Here is a 19,178-nt window from a genome sequence, read left to right as displayed (position 1 = left end):
CCAACCGACTGATGTCTAGCCAGTCCCCGAACAGTGGCCCCCCCCCAATCCCCCCTGCATTTATTGCTGAGCATGATGTCATATGGTATGGAATATTCCTTTGGTCAGTTGAGGATGGGTCTGCTGTCCCAGCTGTGTCTCCTCCCAACTTCTTGTGCACCCCCAGCCTGCTCACTGGTGGGGTGGTGTGAGAAGCAGAAAAGGCCTTGACTCTGTGTAAGCACTGCTCAGCAATAGCTAAAATAGCTAAAACATGGGTGTGTTATAGCCCCATGCAGGCTACTATGAAGAAATTTAACTCTATCCCAGCCAAAGCCAGTACATGTATGCACATGCTGAAGCTGCACTTTTTTGTTCTCCTGATGTAGTGTTATTTTTCTTATCCATGTTAAAGTGATACCTGTACTCTTAAGCTAGCAGCAGATCTTTTAGTTAAAACAAACATAAACAATCTCACATCCTTCAAAAAACTGAAAATATTTTTTTTTTCATTGATTTGTTTGCAGGGTTGTTTCAAACTGTATCTAAACCCTGAAATATCTTGGGGAGAGATGCTAGGAACATTTCAAGAGAGATGATAGGAACATTTCAAGAGGACAGGCCAGATGTTCTGCTTTTTGGAATAATACATAAAGTGCCTTAAGTATTGAGGTAGTCTTTGAACCCTGTTTGCTCCACAATATTACGGCTATAAGAACCATGAGATAAAAATGCCATGTATTCCACACTAATTTATGATGTATCTGACTACTCAGAGGTGCTCCTTGGACCCGGCTTACCATTTCCTCTTCCCTCAGCCTGCTGTTTAGCATGGGAAGTTTCCCAGCATTTGTTCTGCTTGTTTTTTCATCCAACATATAAGAGCCAGAAATTGGCTCTATAAATTAGTAGGGCAGGTTCATAACATTCATTGACTTGATTTAACCCATAAGTTACTCTGTGACATTCCTCCAATAAAGATATTGAGGCATAATTACATAATACTCTAGATTTTTTTTTCTTCACATTCAAAGTTTCAGATTCAGTAAACAGTCTTTTTCCAACTCATAGGTGATCTGCCTCTTAATATTTTATATTTGTTATTTAGACTCCCGGAATGTCACTGCTTGAAGTGTTTGAAGTATGAGTGTTTTCTAGTGCCAGAATTATCTTTTGTCTATTTTTTAAAGTAACACTGCTCATAAAATGAAGTAAATTTCAACTGTCTGAAGAATTTGTGTGAATAAGTAATGTTCAACTATAGTATCTACAAGAGTTCAGCAGAATTGTATTGGCATTCTGTTTTCTTAATCGTCAAATGTTTCAAGTAAGTCAAGATGTTTGTATACAGAAGCACTACACTTAGGTCCTGCATGGAAGGAAATATGAGATGATTCCAACAAATCCAAACCAGTTTGAGTGTCTCTCTAATGTAGTATGATCCAATATGATGCACAAGTTTCAAATGTGTGATTAAAGATGGTAAAGCATAGTGTTGTATGCTTTAGCAAGATCATTTCTTTTTATGCAGTTTTCCCAGCACTCTAAGAATTTTCCTTTCAAAATGAAGTAATGCAAGATTATTGAATCCTAGCTTATTTTCTGGGTTAATTTTCCTCAGACATCATGGTTGCTATGTTTATTTTATAGCTGACATGACCCCATTTTGCTGGCCGCCTTTATTCTTCTGAGTACAGAAGGCAGTTAAATGTAGGCAGATTGTGCTTGCATTTCAGTACCTTGCCTGCTTATAGAAATGAAATAAACTTAATGATGTGCATGTTTGTACCTGCAAAACAAAACAAAGTTGGATTTGCTCATTTGACTAAGTCACTTTCAATTTGAAAAATACATAAGAAAAAGCGGTACAGTTCAGATTTGGGAATCTTGTTGGCTACGAGATTCATTTTGGATTAGAACCAGTGGAAGAAAATATCTATAGCCTTTCAATCCCTGCAGTATCTGTTAGCAGCCTTCTAGAGGAGCATCCCAGTTGAGGGGAAAAGTTAGCCTTGGCAGAAAACTCCAGAGCAGAAAAGGAGCAATCATTTACTCAGTTTGCTCATTTACCCTTCTCCGAATACCTTCAAACTCCACAGGTCATACCTCAGGGCAGGAATACTGCATATATTACAAAACTGCTGTAGTAAATGTTTCAGATTTATGTGATGGGCAACAACTGTGTGTTTTGGTGGTGTACGGGGAGGGGAAGTATTTTTCTCCTCCCATCAGGACTGCATTATTTGGTGTGTTGCCCCCCCGCCCTGGTTCCAGTGTGCAAAATATGTTCATATGGGTGAGCCACCTCTTTTACTATGTTTTGAATACTTTCTTCCCTAATGTAGTTTAATTTCAGCAGGGAAGGGAAAGAATTTATGCTGGTTTGGTTCTTTATTTCTGTTAGAGCTCTGTTAACAACTTCTAGCTAAGGGAGTTCTTGATATTTTAGCCTGAGGTATTTAGATATGTTAACCTCTTTATATATTTTTCCCCTGATAATATATTAATTGGGGGGAAAAATGGCTCTTGTTAGTTAATGTATTCATGATCATGCTTGCCAAATTACCTGTATTTATTCCCAGGAATCTGAACACTTCAGATTTTGGGGGGAAGTTTGGATCCTGGTCTAAACTGTGACAGATGTTAGAAGAAGATATTCATTGAATCTTCCTCTTTATTTTTAAAGGAATATATTTAGTATTTAAAATGTATGTAATTGATATTATGCTCAAAAAACCCACTCAAATTAGAATTAAATAAACTAAAAGGATCATAAAATCATAAAATGGGAACTGTTGTTATATTATTAATTATATTCATAAATAACATTAAAAACTTTGTTCCTTATTTTTTCAAGTATCTTTTGAGCAGCAGGATGCTCTGTCTTATTCCTAAGGTTACTGTTTTATTGATTGCCTGGCTTAGACTGATGTAGTTCTTTAATATTTGAGATACTGTACTTGCTGGCACGTCTTGTATATACAGCATTTTCAAGTTTCTGAATCTGCTCAATCTGCTCAAGGGTAGAAAGGCTCTGCAGAGGGACCTGGACAGGCTGGATCGATGGGCCATGGCCAGTTGTATGAGGTTTAACAAGGCCAAGTGCCGGGTCCTGCCCTTTGGTCACAACAACCCCACCCAACACTACAGGCTTGGGGAGGAGTGGCTAGAAAGCTGCCTGGCAGGGAAGGACCTGGGGGTGTTGGCTGACAGCTGGCTGAACATGAGCCAGCAATGTGCCCAGGTGGCCAAGAAGGCCAACAGCATCTTGGCTTGTATCAGAAATAGTGTGGCCAGCAGGACTAGGGAAGTGATCATGCCCCTGTACTCGGCACTGGTGAGGCTGCACCTTGAATACTGTGTTCAGTTTTGGGCCCCTCACTACAAGAAGGACATTGAATTGCTGGAGCGTGTCCAGAGAATGGCAACGAAGCTGGTAAAGGATACAGACACAAGTCTTATGAGGAACAGCTGGGAACTGGGGTTTAGCCTGGAGAAGAGGAAGCTGAGGGGAGACCTCATTGCTCTCTACAACTACCTGAAAGGATGTTGTAGCAAGGTGGATGTTGGTCTCTTTTCCTAAGTAACAAGTGATAGGACAAGAGAAAAAATGGCCTCAAGTTGCATCAGGGGAGGTTTAGATTGGGTATTAGGAAAAAATTCTTCACCAAAACAGTTGTCAAGCATTGGGACAGGCTGCCCAGGGAATTGGTTGAGTCACCATCCCTGGAGGTATTTAAAAGATGTGTAGATGTGGTGCTTAGGGACATGCTTTAGTGGTAAACTTGGTACTGTTACATTTACAGTTGGACTCAATGGTCATAAAGGTCTTTTCTAACCAACATGATGCTTTGATTCTTTGATTTTTACATCCCTAGCCCAATTCATCTGCAGCTGTGCCTTGGCTTTTCTGATCCCCTCCCCTGCACTCCCAGGCCATACAACTATAATCTCCCCAGGACGTGTATCCCTTCCTCCACTGCCTATGCATTTTGGTTTTGTGTTTTAGTTTATTTAAGAGGTCTTGACTTAGCCAAGCTGGCCTCCTGCCTCCCCTGCCTGGCTTCTTGCATGTCGGGATTGAGAGCTCTTGCACCCTAAGAAAAACATCAGCAGGACTCAAGTAGTAGTGAGCTAAAAAGAAAAAAGACTAAAAATATTTTAATATTTCAGCGCTAGAATCAAGAGAGCTTTGTGTAGAGTTTGTATCACGTAGACTTTGAATAGTGGAATTAAAATAAACCTATAGGGCTACTGTTTGTCCAGTCAGATGAATCTCATGTTCTCTCCCTTAAATACTGTAGCAAAACCCACCTCTCCAAAACAAAAACCCACCACCACAAAAAAAAAAACCACCCAAAAATACAAACCCAGAACACTTCTAATTGAAGAGTCAAGACAAACTGCCTGAACGAAAACTCATCACTTATGTTTGGACTATTCATTGTCATGTTAAATGCAATTCTGAAGCAATACTATTTTTGCAGAAGACAGATGCAAACATATTTTCAGTTAGAGGTCACCTGACCCTCTCAACCTTCTACAGGCTGCAGCAGACTGACTCAGTAGCCTTGAGTCAGTTAAGCCACCAAAGCCACTTATACACTTCCTCCTCCCACTTTGCTGTATTCAACTTTTCCTCCACAACCATCACCTCCTGCCTGTGCTAAACCAATCTCAGTAGTGCAAAGCAAAGCTGCAGCTACAGCTACAGTGAACTTAAAGAGACACTACTCGAAAGTAATTTTTCCTTCCAATTACCTTGCACCTACTATATCTGCAAGTAATGTATAACATTATATCTGAAGGAAATAATTTTAAAACCCCACTCAACCAAACAACACTGTTTATTGTCCCACCACTGCCACTATATTTACCATGGACATTTGACTGCATGTGCTACATGGTCAGTTTTCAGCATTTCTCATGTGCACTGTCAAGTTTCTCCCAGTCTGAAGTCTTTTAATTTTTTTCCTCCTGTGTATGTTTAAATAAAGAAATCCTTACACGGTTTTAACAGATTTTATTTATATTTTTCGTATCACAGTGCCAACACCTAAAAAGTAGCTCTAGGCAGACTATTTCAGCATTAGCCAATTTTAACAAAGTTCTAGCGTTTGGTGTCCCTTTTACACACACACACCCTGACCATCTGCCTTCTAAAAGATTTGCTGGGGGGGGGTTAACAGATGAAAAATAAACAAAACAATGAACACACCACTGCTTTCCCCTGTATCTTGAAACACAATATCCCTCGCAAGTAGTCCCCCGCCCTCCTTGCAGTAACCCCATTTTAACTCCCGGAGAACAATGCACTTACTTCACTCCGTGCCCCCTCCCCGGCCAGGCCGCTGCCCGCACCCCGGGCCCGGCCACGGCCACGGCCGGCAGGGCCAGGCAGAGAAAAGGAAGACAAACAGGGAGAGGGCAGGAAGATACACGGTCCCGATGAAAAGTCCCTAGCGCGCCAACGGCTCAACAGTCGCCCTCCCTGACCACATCCCGCCGCGCAGAGGAGCGGGAAAAAGAGGGGAGATGGTCTCCACCAGCACGACCCATGCTTCCCTCCTTCCCACTCACCCAGACTCTGCCAGCCCCTCCTGTCCCGCCACCTCTCCCGCCGCGAGGCGCTGAGGGACCCCTTCCCGGACCCTTCTCGCCTGTGGCGCAGAGGGCAACCTCGATCACCTCCCTCCACATCGCCCCCAGCCCCCGTGTCGGGCCTCCCTGTCCACCGCGGTGCGAGAGCCAGGGCCCCCGCAGACCAACTCCTCCCTGCCACCCACCGCCCCGGCCCGTTCCCGCCCAGTCCCTTCGGCTCTCCACGGGCTCCCCACTCCTTTCCCCGAGCGCGCACCCACCCATATCACCCGCGAGAAGGAAAGTTACGTTGTGCAAGGCATGTGTGTGTGTAGGCGCCCGGTCATGCAGGCTGTACTCACTTCTCCCTAGCCTGGCTGTCGGACGGGACGCTGCTGTTGCTCTTGCCTTTGCCATACATGCCTGCAGAGAGCTCCGACTGTCACGCACCTGTCAACCCATCACAGCCTCCACGGAACAGCCTCGTCACCATGGAGACGCTGCCACACAGACACCCCATTGGCCCGCCACGCAGGAGAGCACACCCCCCCGCGCGGTGATTGACAGACAGAGAACAGGACAGAGTGTTTCCTCCTACTCCGTCTCGCTCTTCCCACCCTCTCGGCTCCTCCTCCTCCTTCTTCCTTCCTCCTCTCCCCTCCCCCGCTTACTCTCTCTTCCCCGGCGCAAGGGGGAATTAGAAACGGTTCTAGAAGGATTTTAAACAACTAGCTATTCTGAGCGCGCGCTACCCGCCCTCCGTTGCTACCGGCGAGAGAGAGCACGGAGAGAGGGAAAGTGCGGACTGGACTCGGCAGCTAGCACCATCAGGCAGCTCCCAGCCTCCCCATTGTTTAGCCATTGTTTAGCACAGGCCACCATGCCTGCCGCCCTCCCTGGCACCCCTCCCCCGTCGCTAGCCCACTGAACCAGCTGTGAAGTGCGCTGCACCCCACATCCTCCGCAGGCTGGGGGCGCAGCCAGCGTGGAGACGCCTCTGTCACCCCCCTGGGATCTAGAGCCGCCTTGCGGCTGCCTCTGTCTCCCTCATCCCTGCCACCCCAACTTCAATAGTAGAATAGTAGAAGATATGGAGAAAGTATGTTGTTACCCTGGAAACTCCAGAGAGACACAGATCACTGCAACGTGTTGGGGCCTGGCCCATGCATACCGAGCCCTGTTCAACAGCATTCAGTGCTCCCAAGGGGAAGAGAAGGTCTCTGGATTGAAAGACAAAGTGACAGGCACTGTGGTCACTCCAACCACAATGACAGGCACTGCAGCCACTCAAACCCCCACGACCAGTACTGCAACTGAACCAGAAAAACAACACAAACCAGCCCTTTTCAGTGGTTTAGCTGGTAAAAACTCTGTGGTGGGCTGAACACTGGCTGGCTGCCAGGTGCCCACCAAGCAGCTCTATCACTCCCTGTCCTCAACTAGACAGGCGACAGAAAATCTGTAAAGGTACGTCACATTGATGCTCATGTCCCCAAGAGTCGGGCCACTGAAGAACATCGAAACAAACCAGCAGGTAGATCAGGCTGCCAAGATTGAAGTGGCTGAGGTGGATCTGGACTGGCAACATAAGGGTGAACTATTTCTAGCTCGGTGGGCCCATGACACCTCAGGCCATCAAGGGAGAGATGCAACATACAGGTGGGCTCATGATCGAGAGGTGGACTTGACCATGGATGCTATTGCACAGGCTATCCACGAATGTGAAACATGCGCTGCAATCAAGCAAGCGAAGCGGGTAAAGCCTCTGTGGTATGGGGGACGATGGCTGAAATATAAATATGGGGAGGCCTGGCAAATTGACTATATTACACTCCCACAAACCCGCCAAGGCAAGCGCCATGTGCTTACAACAGTGGAAGCAACTACCGGTTGGCTAGAAACATATCCTGTCCCCCACGCCACTGCCCGGAACACTATCCTGGGTCTTAAGAAACAAGTCCTGTGGCGACATGGCACCCCAGAGAGAATTGAGTCAGACAAGGGGACTCATTTCTGAAATAACCTCATAGACACCTGGGCCAAAGAGCACAGCAATGAGTGGGTGTATCACATCCCCTATCACGCACCAGCCTCTGGGAAAATTGAACAGTACAATGGACTGTTAAAAACTACACTGAGAGCAATGGGGGGAGGGGTCAGACATTTAAACACTGGGATGCACATTTAGCAAAAGCCACCTGGTTAGTCAACACTAGGGGATCTGCCAACCGAGCTGGCAATCAGAACTCTCATGTACTGTGGAAGAGGATAAAGTCCTTGGTAGTGCACATTAAAAATATGCTGGGGAAAACAGTCTGGGTTCTTCTTGCCTTAGGCAAAGGCAAACCCATGTGTGGGATTGCATTTTCTCGAGGACCTGGGTGCACTTGGTGGGTGATGCGGGAGGATGGAGAAGTCCGATGTGTGCCTCAAGGGGATTTGATTTTGGGCGAAAACAGTCAATGAGCTGAATGGCACAATGTGAACTGCTATATAATATTGTATGTCATCTCTTCTGTGGTTGCTATATGCCATGTCAATGATATCATAGTACAAGCCTCCCAATCCATGGAAGATGAACTTTGATGAAACAAGCAAAGTGCAGCAATAATGGAACGAAGACCGACTTTGGTATGCAGCAATCCAACACCACACACACCATCTGTCCTGCCCTGAAAGACTGCTATGACAGATGGACCCAGTCATGGACTGGGTGAACTCAATAAATATTTTTATGGACATTTTACAGGGAAGGTCGTAGACTAAGGGAATGATGTCTGTGTATTATGTCAAAGGATGGGAAGGGGAGGGGTGGTGGTTTGTGAGGTTGTATTGGATAGTATGGGACCTGGCATGGCATAAATGGTATGTCAAAAGGGGTGGAGAATGTGCTGGTTTTGGCTGGGATAGAGTTAATTCTCTTCACTGTAGCTGGTATAGTGCTGATGGCACATTGATGCTTTAGTTGCTGTTAAGTACCGGCTAAGTGTTGCTATGTGGTGCCTATAGTTGTTAGGGACCTTGCTAGCTTCCCATGCTCTGATACATGGGCAGGAGGCTGGGAGGGGTGGGGCCACAGCCAAGTCAGCTGACCCAAGCTGGCCAATGGGATATTCATTCCATACCATGTGATGCCATGACCAGTACATTAATCGGGGCAGTTGGTATGTAGGGAGCTGTTGTGGCTTGGGGATGGGTGGTGTCAGGTTTGTGGGTGGTTGTATCATCTTTATGTTTTGGTTGTTCATTACCCCTTCCCCTGGGTTTTGTGTCTCTCTTATTCTTTTCCTTTTTCACTGTGGTGTTGTTGTTAGTGTTTTATTTTAATTATTAAACTGTTCTTATCTCAACCCTTGAGCTTTACACTTCTGATTCTCTTCCCCCATCCTGCTGGTTGGGGAGTGTGTGGTTGTGTTGCCAGTTAAAGTACAAGTACAGTTTCATGACTTAGATTCCTGAATAGGCCCTTGCTAAAAGCTGTCTGAAATTTGATAGTTAGATTAATTTATGATTTTGAAAATCAACACAGTGGGCAGAACTATACATTGATTTTGTATTTTACTGTAAGTAATTGAGGAAAGTAATGATTTTGTGTTGTAAGTTATGTTGTTTAAGTAACTGTTATACAGTTATGAGTAATGTTTCACTGCAGATTTTATTAATATTAATCTATAATGTAACTAGCTACAGTAAGAGAAAAATCAATTTGTAGCTATCCTATATCTCAGACTAGGTAATGATAACATATGCTTTAAAATTCTGAAGATGTTCAAGAATAAGATACAGTTTCTAGAAAAAAGTTCATACATGCCCAAAAGAAAAGCAAAAGCTTGTAAAAATTGAATAATTTCAGCTTTCTGTGTTAAAGTGTTTTTTAAAAAAATGCAGCCCAAACCTGCCCTTTTCAGTGGCTTAGCTGGTCAACACTTTGTGGTGGGTTGAACCTTGTCTGGCTGCCAGGTGCCTACCAAGCTGCTCTATCTATCCTCAGATGGACAGGGGAGAGAGAATCTGACAAAAAGCTTTGTGGGTCAAGATAAGGACTGGGTAGATTTGAAGCTCTTCCCAAGAATCATTCAATAGGATGTTTAACATTTGTATGGAGTTTCTAACTATGAACCTCATTCTGCAGTTTTCATTCTCATGCCATAGAGATGGTTAAAAATTGCTTAGGTGAGTCCTAAATCATGATTGAAGAATGAAGATATGAGAAATGCTTTGGTCAGAAGTGTAAAACAAAAGGTTTATTTGTCCCTGTCTTCTAGTTGGGAGGAAATAAAGAAATAAAAGCCTGGTAAATACAGCTCAGCGTTAGTGAGAGCAGTATAGTAAGAGAAGCCTCAAAGAAAGGCTCATTAATAACCAGTTTTTTCACAAAGATACCCTGTCAGCATGGTGCATTCTTTCACTCCATGGTTTCTTTCATAGGTGTTTCTGCACTACCACTGGGAGGGGTCTCTACCACTGCAGACAGTTAATACTTCTCTGCAGTGTTTGGTTGCTTGAACCCTTTCCTGCTAAAGGACAATTGCCCTGTGAGCAGCTGGGGACATCTGTGCTGAAGCACAGAGTTACAGGACAGGGAGAAGGAAAGTACTTCTATACCCTGAAACTATCTGGAAGAATCTGCCGTCTGCTACAATTCCTTCTGGAACACAGTCCTTCAGAGAGGAAGCAGGGATTCTTTACAGCCTCCTGTTATATAATTTATTCATGAAAGGGTCAGATAGAATCTAAATATACTTAGCTTGGAAATAAAATTTGTGTACTGGTTTTGGCTGCGATAGACTTAAATTGTATGGGGCTATGTTTTGGGTTTGTAAGGGAAATAGTGTTGATAACAAAAACATGTTTGTGTTATTGCTGAGCAGTGCTTACACAGAGTTAAGGCTTTTTATGCTCCTTATACTGCCCTGCCAGCAAGTAGTCTGGGGGTGCAGAAGGAGCTGGAGGGGGACACAGCCGGGATATTCCATATCATATGATGTCATACTTGGCACTAAAACTAGGGGAGTGGAGGTTGGTGGGGGGCTGCTGCTTGGGGACTAGTTGGGCATTGGTCAGTTGGTGATGAGTGATTGTTTTCACTTGCATCACTTGTTTTTCTTGGGTTTTATTTTCCTCTCTAGTTTTTTCCTTACTATTTTAATTTTATTTTTTATTTTTAAACTGTCTTTATCTCAACCCACAAGTTTCTCACTTTTACCCTTCTGATTCTCCCCTGCATCCCATTGAGGGGGAGTGGATGATCGGCTGTGTGGTGCCAACTGGGGTTAAACCATGGCAACTTGATAAGAATAAAACTATCATTGGTTTATTACTCTCACTGACAATGATATGTGATAAAGACAGGGAGATTGCTCACCAATTACCATTGGGGAAAATTAATTTAATTTATTGCCAATTAAAAATTCAGTAGGATAGTGAGAAACAAAATTAAAACATCTTTCTCCCACCTCTCCCTTCTTCTGAGGCTCAACTCCACTCAAGACTTCTACCTCCTCCTGATGAGCAGCAAAGGGGGGATGGGGAATGGGGGGTGCAGTCAGCTCATATCACTTCATCTCTGCTGCTCCTTCCTCCTCATGCTTTTCCCCTGCTCCAGTGTGGAATCCCTCCCATGGGAGACAGTCCTTCAGGAACTTCTCCAATGTGGGTCTTTCCCACAGGCTGCAGTTCTTGAAGAACTGCTCCAGAATGGGTCCTTGTCACAGGGTGCAGCCCTTCAGGAAGAGACTGCTCCAGTGTGGGGCCTCATGGGGTCAGAGGTCCTGCCAGAAAACCTGTTCCTGCATGGACTCCTCTCCATGGGCCATAGTTACTGCCAGGAGCCTGCACCAGCATAGGCTTTCCTCAGGGTCACAGCCTCCTTCAGGGCACATCCACCTGCTCCAGTGTGGGGCCCTCCATGGGCTGCAGGGTGGACATCTGCTCCACCATGGACCTCCATGGGTTGCAGGGTATGCTGGTTTTGGCTGGGTTAGAGGTAATTTTCTTCACTGTTGCTGGTGTAGTGCTGATAGCAAATTGATGTTTTAGTTGTTAAGTAGTGGCTAAGTGTTGCGAAGTAGTGATTATAGTAGTCAGGGACTCTTCCAGCTTCCCATGCTCTGCCAGGTGCACAGGAAGCTGGGAGGGGAGAGGCCACAGACAAGTCAGCTGACCCAAATGGGTTAATGGAATATTTCATACCATGTGATGCTATGACCAGTATATTAACTGGGGAAGTTGGCTGGAGGTGGAGTGATTGTGGCTCAGGGATTGGTGGTGTTGGATAGGCGGGTGGTGAGTGGTTGCCTCACTTGTTTATTTTGGTTATTTATTCCCCCTCCTTCAGGGGTTTTGCGTCTCTCTTGTTATTTTCCTTTTCATTATATTTTTGCTGTTATTGTTTTATTTTAATTATTAAACTGTCCTTATCTCAACCCATGAGTTTTCTCACTTTTACCCTTCTGATTCTTTCCCCCATCCTGCCAGTGGGGGAGTGAGCGAGTGGCTGTGTGGTTTGTAGTTGCCAGCTGGGGCTAAACCACAACATGGGAATCTGCTCTGGTGCCTGGAGCACCTCCTCCCCCTCCTTCACTGACCTTGGTGTCTGCAGGGTTGTTTCTCTCACATATTCTCACTCCTCTCAGCTGCTCTTGTGCAGCTTTTTTACCCCTTGTTAGATATGTTATCTCAGAGTCACTACCACCATCACTGACTGGCTCAGCTTTGGGCAGCGGCGGATCAATCTTGGAGCTGGCTGGACCTGGCTCTGTCCAACTGGTTTGAATATTTTAAGCTCTCTGAATGAAACTATGTGTTACCAGACAACCCAGTTTGTGGAAAAAATAGGTTAGCTTCAGTTATTAATCACTGGAAGGATAGGTGATAGTCACTGTTGGTGGTTTAATGATGTGTCACATCAGGAATGTGATACTGTGCAATGTATTTGCCAAGGAGAAAAAAAATCCAAAACAAACTGCCCCAGCTTGAAAACTGGGAATATAGGTGCTTCACCAGGGGGGTGTGATTTTAAATTGGACCCCAATCCTACACAAAGCTCTGCATGGGCAGATCTATCTTTGCATCATGTGGGTGGAAGGATTTGTGCATAAGTACTTTACTGCTATGGTGCCTTAGCTCCCACTAGTGCTATACTAAAAAAAAAACCCAGACAAATTACTTCAGCAGAATCAAAACTGTTCTTAGGAGAATCAAAATTGCTTTTATTTTCAGGGTCGCTCCACTCAACAATGTTACAGAGAAATGCTGAACCCAATATGGAGTAGCTGGTAATTCCTGAGTTAATTTGACATATGCAGACTGCTCTTGACTTAAGCAAGGTTATTTTACATGGTAGCCATTTGTTTCTTTTGGTTTTGGGATTAGTCAAAATGTAGTTTTGAAGCTATACCAACGAGATTACATATCATGGGCCTGGGAGTGCACAGGTGTATCAGAGGGAAGAGTTTGACTTTAGACAGTAATTAATCATGACTAGGACAAGTAACCTCTTCAGAGCTCTGAAGATTTTTACATTTATTCTAAAGCAAACAGTAGTACTCAAAGTGAAGATCTGGGAAATAAATAGCCAACGCTATCATACTATGACAGCTTTGGTAAACTTTTACACAGTTCTATAAAACAAATACATATGACACATTATTCCCTGGGTAGGTCTTAACATAAATGTTCACACTTAATATAAAAGATTAACAAACGGTTCTATCTCTCCACATATTTACTTAGCACATAGTGGTAAATTAAATATCATTGTAATGGTGTACCACATCAGCCATGTTATATCAACACATTCAAATATACTGTAGCTTTCTGGAGCTTTTCTGCCTCCTTTGATGTGTATAACCTGAGGAAGATGGAGATAATTTCAGCTTGCATTATGGGCTTTTATTCAAAGGAGCTAATTTCTCTAGGTCTCAAATCATAGAAAAATAAAATCATCTTTGAGCTTGCTCTTTTTGAGAAATACAGAGTATGTAAGTGAACTCTGATATCTGAATGTTTGTTTATTATTACTTAGTCACCATCAAAGAAACATGGTGGGGTGACCCTTATGATTCAAGTGCAGCAATGGATGGCTATAAGTTCTTCAGGAGGGATAGGCAAAGAAGGAGAGGCGGTGGGGTGGCTCTATATGTTAGGGAGTGTTTTGATTGCATAGACCTTAGTGACTGTGAAGGTAAGGTCGAGTGTTTATGGGTAAGGATGAGGGAGAAGGCCAACAAGGCAGATATCCTGCTGGGGGTCTGTTATAGGCCACCCAACCAGGAGGAAGAGGTAGATGAACTGTTCTACAAGCAGCTGGAGGAAGTATAACAATTGGTTGCCCTTGTTCTAGTGGGGGACTTAAATTTACCAGATGTCTGCTGGAAATACAACACAGCAGAGAGGAAAAAGTCTAGGAGGTTCCTGGAGTGTGTGGAAGATAACTTCCTCACACAGCTGGTAAGTGAACCTGCCAGGGGAGGTGCTTTGACTTAACCTCCTGTTCACAAACAGAGAAGGACTGGTGGGAGATGTGGTGGTTGGAGGCTGTCTTGGGCTTAGCGACCATGTTATGATTGAGTTCTCGATCCTTGGCGAAGTAAGAAGAGGGGTCAGCAGAACCACTACCATGGACTTCCGGAGGGCAGACTTTGGCACTGGTTGGGAGAGTCCCTTGGGAGGCAGTCCTGAAGGGCAAAGGAGTCCAGGAAGGCTGGGCTTTCTTCAAGAAGGAAGTCTTGCAGGTGCAGGAGCAGGCTGTCCCCAAGTGCTGCAAGATGAACCGGTGAGGAAGACGACCAGCCTTGCTGAACAGGGAGCTTCTGTTGACACTCAGGGGGAAAAAGGAGAGTCTACTGCTTTTGGAAGAAGGGGCAGATAATTCAAGAAGAGTACAGAGACCTTGTTAGGTCTTTCAGGGAGAAAATTAGGAAGGAAAAAGCCCAGCTAGAATGCAATCTGCCCGCTTTTGTAAGGGATAACATAAAATGCTTTTAGAAATACATTAACAACAAAAAGAGAACCAAAGAGAATCTCCATCCTCTATTGGACACAGAGGCAAACATTGCAGCTGAGGATGAGGAGAAGGCTGAGGCACTTAATTCCTTCTTTGCCTCAGTCTTTAACCATCAGACTAGTTATCCCCAGACTATTCAGCCCCCTGAGCTGGAAGGCAGGGATGGGGAGTGGAATAAACCCCCCATAATCCAGGAGGAAGCAGTTTACCACCTGCTGTGCCACCTGGACACTCAGAAGTCTATGGGATCTACCCAAGAGTACTGAGGGAGCTGTCAGAGGAGCTTGCCAAGCCACTCTCCATCATTTATCAGCAGTCAATGTGATGCTCATCTACAAGAAGGTCTGGAAGGAGGCTCTGGGGAACTACAGGCCTGTCAGCTTGACCTTGGTACCAGGGAAGGTTATAGAGCGGTCCATCTTGAGTGAGCTTACCAAGCATGTGCAGGACAACTGGGGATCAGGTCCTGCCTGACCAACCTGATCTCCTTCTGTGATCAGGTGACCTGCCTAGTGCATGAGGGAAAGGCTGTAGATGTTGTCTACCTGGACTTTAGCAAAGCCCTTGACACTGTCTCCCACAGCATCTTCCTAGAGAAGCTGGAGGCTGTGTGAGGGATTTTAGATGATGGTGTGTGTAGGGCCACAATGGAAAAATTACAAGCTGAACACAGCTGTGAGAACATGACCTTGAAGAAGGGAACTGGGAGGATTGTTATTGAACAATATGTTGTAGTAATCAAGGAGCCTCTGTTAGCCATCAGAGCACACACCTGGCAGGCCTTTGTTGCATGTGCTGGCCATGCGTGCGGCAATGTCTAGTCAGTACTTTTCCACTGAATCTGCTGAGGGTATTAAAATAGTGCAGCTCAGAGAAGAGAGGACACAGAGCATGCTCTATGAACCACAGGCGATACCCTGAAGGTGCCGTACCTATCTCCCTTCTCCATGATGACTCCACTAATGGTCACCTTCCTGCTCAGTGGTGTCTCGGGCATAGCTGGGTTGATAAGACTCTCATAAAGGGAAAACAATATGCTAGTAACTGCTTATGCAAGGCTATAATAGAGCAATAAATACTGTTGTACTTTTAAAATATCTTATGTTGGGTGAACTTTGTGCATACAACTCCTGCAAACCTGTTACAGAGGCTCATAGCTTAGATAGGGGTACTCTTTGCTGGGTAAAAAACTGGCTGGATGGCTGAGTCCAGAGAGTTGTGAATGGAGCTAAATCCAGTTGGTGGCTGGTCACAAGCGGCATTCCCCATGGCTCGGTTTTGGGACCAGTCTTGTTTGATAGCTTTATCAATTATCTGGTTGAGGGGATTGAGTGTACCCTCAGTAAGTTTGCAGATGACACCAAGTTGGGTGGGAGTGTTGATCTGCTTGAGGGTAGAAAGGCTCTGCAGAGGGATCTGTACAGGCTGGATTGCTGGGACGAGGTCAATTGTATGATTTTTAACAAGGCCAAGTGCTGGCTCCTGCACTTCAGTCACAACAACGCTTCAGGCTTGGGGAAGAGTACCTGGAGAGCTGCCCGGTGGAGAAAGACCTGGGGGTGTTGGCTGACAGCCAGCAGTGTGCCCAGGTGGCCAAGGCAGCAAACAGCATCCTGGCTTGTATCAGGAATGGTGTGGCCAGCAGGACTAGGGAAGTGATCGTGTCTCTGTACTTGGCACTGGTGAGGCTGCACCTCGAATATTGTGTTCAGTTTTGGCCCCCTCAGTACAAGAAGGATACTGAGGTGCTGGAGCATGTCCAGAGAAGGGCAGTGAAGCTGGGGAAGGGTCTGGAGAGCAGGTCTTATGTGGAGAGGTTGAGGGAGCTGGGGTTGTTTAGCCTGGAGAAGAGGAGGCTGAAGGGAGTCCTTATTGCTCTCTGCAACTACCAGAAAGGAGGTTGTGGCAAGGTGGGTGTTGGTCTCTTCTCTCAAGTTACTAGCAATAGGACGAGAGGAAATGGCTTCAAGCTGTGTCAGGGGAGGTTTAGATTGGATATTAGGAAAAAATTTCTTTACTGGAAGAGTGGTGAGGCATTGGAATAGCCTGCCCAGAGGGGTGGTAGAGTTGCCATCATTGGAGGTATTCAAAAAACATGTAGACGTGACATTCAAGGCATGTTTTGGAATGCATGGTGGTGTTGGGTTGACAGTTGCACTTGATGATCCTAGAGGTCTTGTCCAACCTTAGTGATTCTGTGATTCTATGAAGCTGTACATGTGTTCTCTATTACATGGTAGAAACCTCAGAAGGGAGTGTAGAGAAAGAGGGCACAGGAATCTCATCAGCTGGCACTGAGCAGGTGACAGAGGGTGTTCATCTGTGGCCTTAATGAGTATTTGCTAACTAAACATGCTCCAGAGTGATTGTCTCTTATTATAAAATGTCCTCTTGTTCCTTCAGCAGCCAGGCCCAGAGAGGGAAAATAAGCTTGGCCAGCAGATATACAAGGTATTCCCCAGTTACAGCACCTGTCATATAGATACAGTGTAACCCTAATGAAGCTGCTATTTTAGCTACTACAGTGAACTTGTGTACAGGTGTTCTCACTGCACTTGCTTGTGCAAAGGCATCTCAGAACACCCAGTAAAAACGGGTATGTGGATCCCTCATACTTGCACGAACTTCAGCCCTTTTGACAGCTTTAGTGTTCAAATGAGATGCCAAGCACTTGTGCAGTACCATGATTTACCCAATTGTACTGGGTCTGGCTGGGATGGAGTTAACTTTCTTCATAGCAGCCCATATGGTGCCATGTTTTAGATTTGTGACTAGAACAGTGTTGATAACACAGCAATGTTTTGCCTATTGCTGAACAGTGCTTGCACAGCATCAAGGCCTCTTTTTCCCACTCTGCTCCCCCTCCCCCGTGAGTAAGCTGCAGATGAGCAAGAAATTGGGAGGTGACACAGACAGGACAGCTGACCCAAATTGACCAAAGGGATATTCTATACTATATGATGTTGTGCTCAGCAATAAAAGCTTGGGAAAGGAGGAGGAAGTGGGGATGTTTGTGGTTATAGCATTTGTCTTCCCAAGTAATCATTACACGTGCCGAGTCCCTGCTTTCCAGGAAGTGGCTAAAAATTTTCTTGCCAATGGGAAGTAGTGAATAAATTCCTGTTTTGCTTTGCTTGCACATGCAGCTTTTCATTTACCTATTAAACTGCTGTTTTGTTTATCCATGAGCCTTCTTGCCTTCCTTTTATGCAAGAGGAGTGAGCAAGCAGCTATGTGGGTGTTTGGCTGTTGGCCGGGGTTAACCCACCACACCAATATTTAAAGAAGAGATATTTTACACTTTAATTAACCAGGTTGGTTTTCTCTTTTCCTTCCTTTTTTTAATCCACTGATTGAACTGTGTCCAGACACACACTGGGCTCATCTTTAAGGTAACTCCTATTTCACCCAATAATATCCAATGCATTCACGCTCTTTAAACCTCTTTCAAGTTCATTTTTTATTTCTGCCCCACTATTATATTCCTGGGTGTTTTGTCTATAGAAATAATCCTTTGTATCTTGTGTTTTCTGCCCAAGTCCTAATAATTCCCTTTTCTGAGCAATACACACATTAAAACACAATAAAGAGAGCTCTTCCAAATTCAAACAGGAATATAGAAACCCCAAAATGCAAACAAAAGTGGAAAGCAAATGAAGGGATAATGTTTTTGATAGGGAAAGCAATTGCCTAAGAAAATAAAAATTGAGAGTCTTTAGAAAGGAAGATTTGAGGTGTTTTTTTTCTGAAGTAGGGAGAAGTCTACTGAGCAAGGTCTCAAAGTTCATCAGATGCTGTGCTAATTTGATTGTTAAATAGCAGAAATTGTATATATAATTTTATGTCTGTCAACTGTCTCTCAAGTTAAGGCTCTAGAAGATGTCAGATGTACCATTGGGATCTTAGAACCCCAAAACCTACTCAAACTGCCTATATTTTTTAACTTTTTCTGGTATGGTCGGCAAGGGAAATGGAAACTACTAGTTAAGAGTAAATTTTGACCTTAACTGCTACGTAACTTTTTTATCTTCCAAAACTTTTTTTTACAGTCTGAAAGTTTACTTTAGAAAAAAATTTTATGCTTCTCTCTATTTCTAAGCAGTGCAGTAGTAGTGCAGTGCCAGAGCCTTTTCTTCCAGTATTTCCATCCTATTAGGAACTGCAAAGTGAGGCAAATGCTGAGAGCAAGCCTCTTGCAAAACTTCCAGTTCAACAGAGAGGTTTAGATGAGTTCATTTAAGCTTGCAAAGGTTGACTCAGTCATTCATCCTTCACTAGCAGGCAAATAATGGGATTTATAAAAAATAAACCTCACTAGACAAACTTGATTGCATTTTTGATGGAATTCAAAATTAGCAGATAATGTGAAAGCAGTAGATATATTTGGATTTCAGGAAAGCATTTGATACTGCTTCATGAAAACCTATTGAAAAATTAATCCAGATTGGCTGCAAGTAGGATACTTTCAAGTGGAATGATAAGCTCAAACATTATAACAAAATATACAGAATATTCTGCTATGAACTCACATTTAGTTCTGAATGCATCATCATAAGGAAAAATATTGAAAAACAGAGGAAATTTTAAAGAAGAGCAAATCAAAATGTCCAGA

The 19,178-nt window shown here is 44.3% G+C and overlaps 1 protein-coding gene across 2 annotated transcripts in view; it reads right to left on the bottom strand.

The window, feature by feature from the left end:
• The window catches only part of LOC135316341 (single-stranded DNA-binding protein 2-like), a 192,516-nt gene extending 186,463 nt beyond the window's left edge, over window positions 1–6,053 (bottom strand). For both annotated transcript variants that reach the window (XM_064469527.1, XM_064469528.1), the window contains exon 1: window positions 5,922–6,053. In XM_064469527.1, coding sequence (XP_064325597.1) covers window positions 5,922–5,980 — 59 coding nt within the window. In that variant the 5' untranslated portion in view covers window positions 5,981–6,053. The remainder of the gene's footprint in view (window positions 1–5,921) is intronic.
• Between the last annotated feature and the right edge of the window lie 13,125 nt (window positions 6,054–19,178).

This window comes from Phalacrocorax carbo, chromosome 19, assembly GCF_963921805.1.
Source record: "Phalacrocorax carbo chromosome 19, bPhaCar2.1, whole genome shotgun sequence".
Taxonomy (NCBI): Eukaryota; Metazoa; Chordata; class Aves; order Suliformes; family Phalacrocoracidae; genus Phalacrocorax; species Phalacrocorax carbo.
The sequence above is the reverse complement of the archived record's forward strand: the minus strand, read 5'-3'. Positions and strand labels throughout refer to the sequence as shown.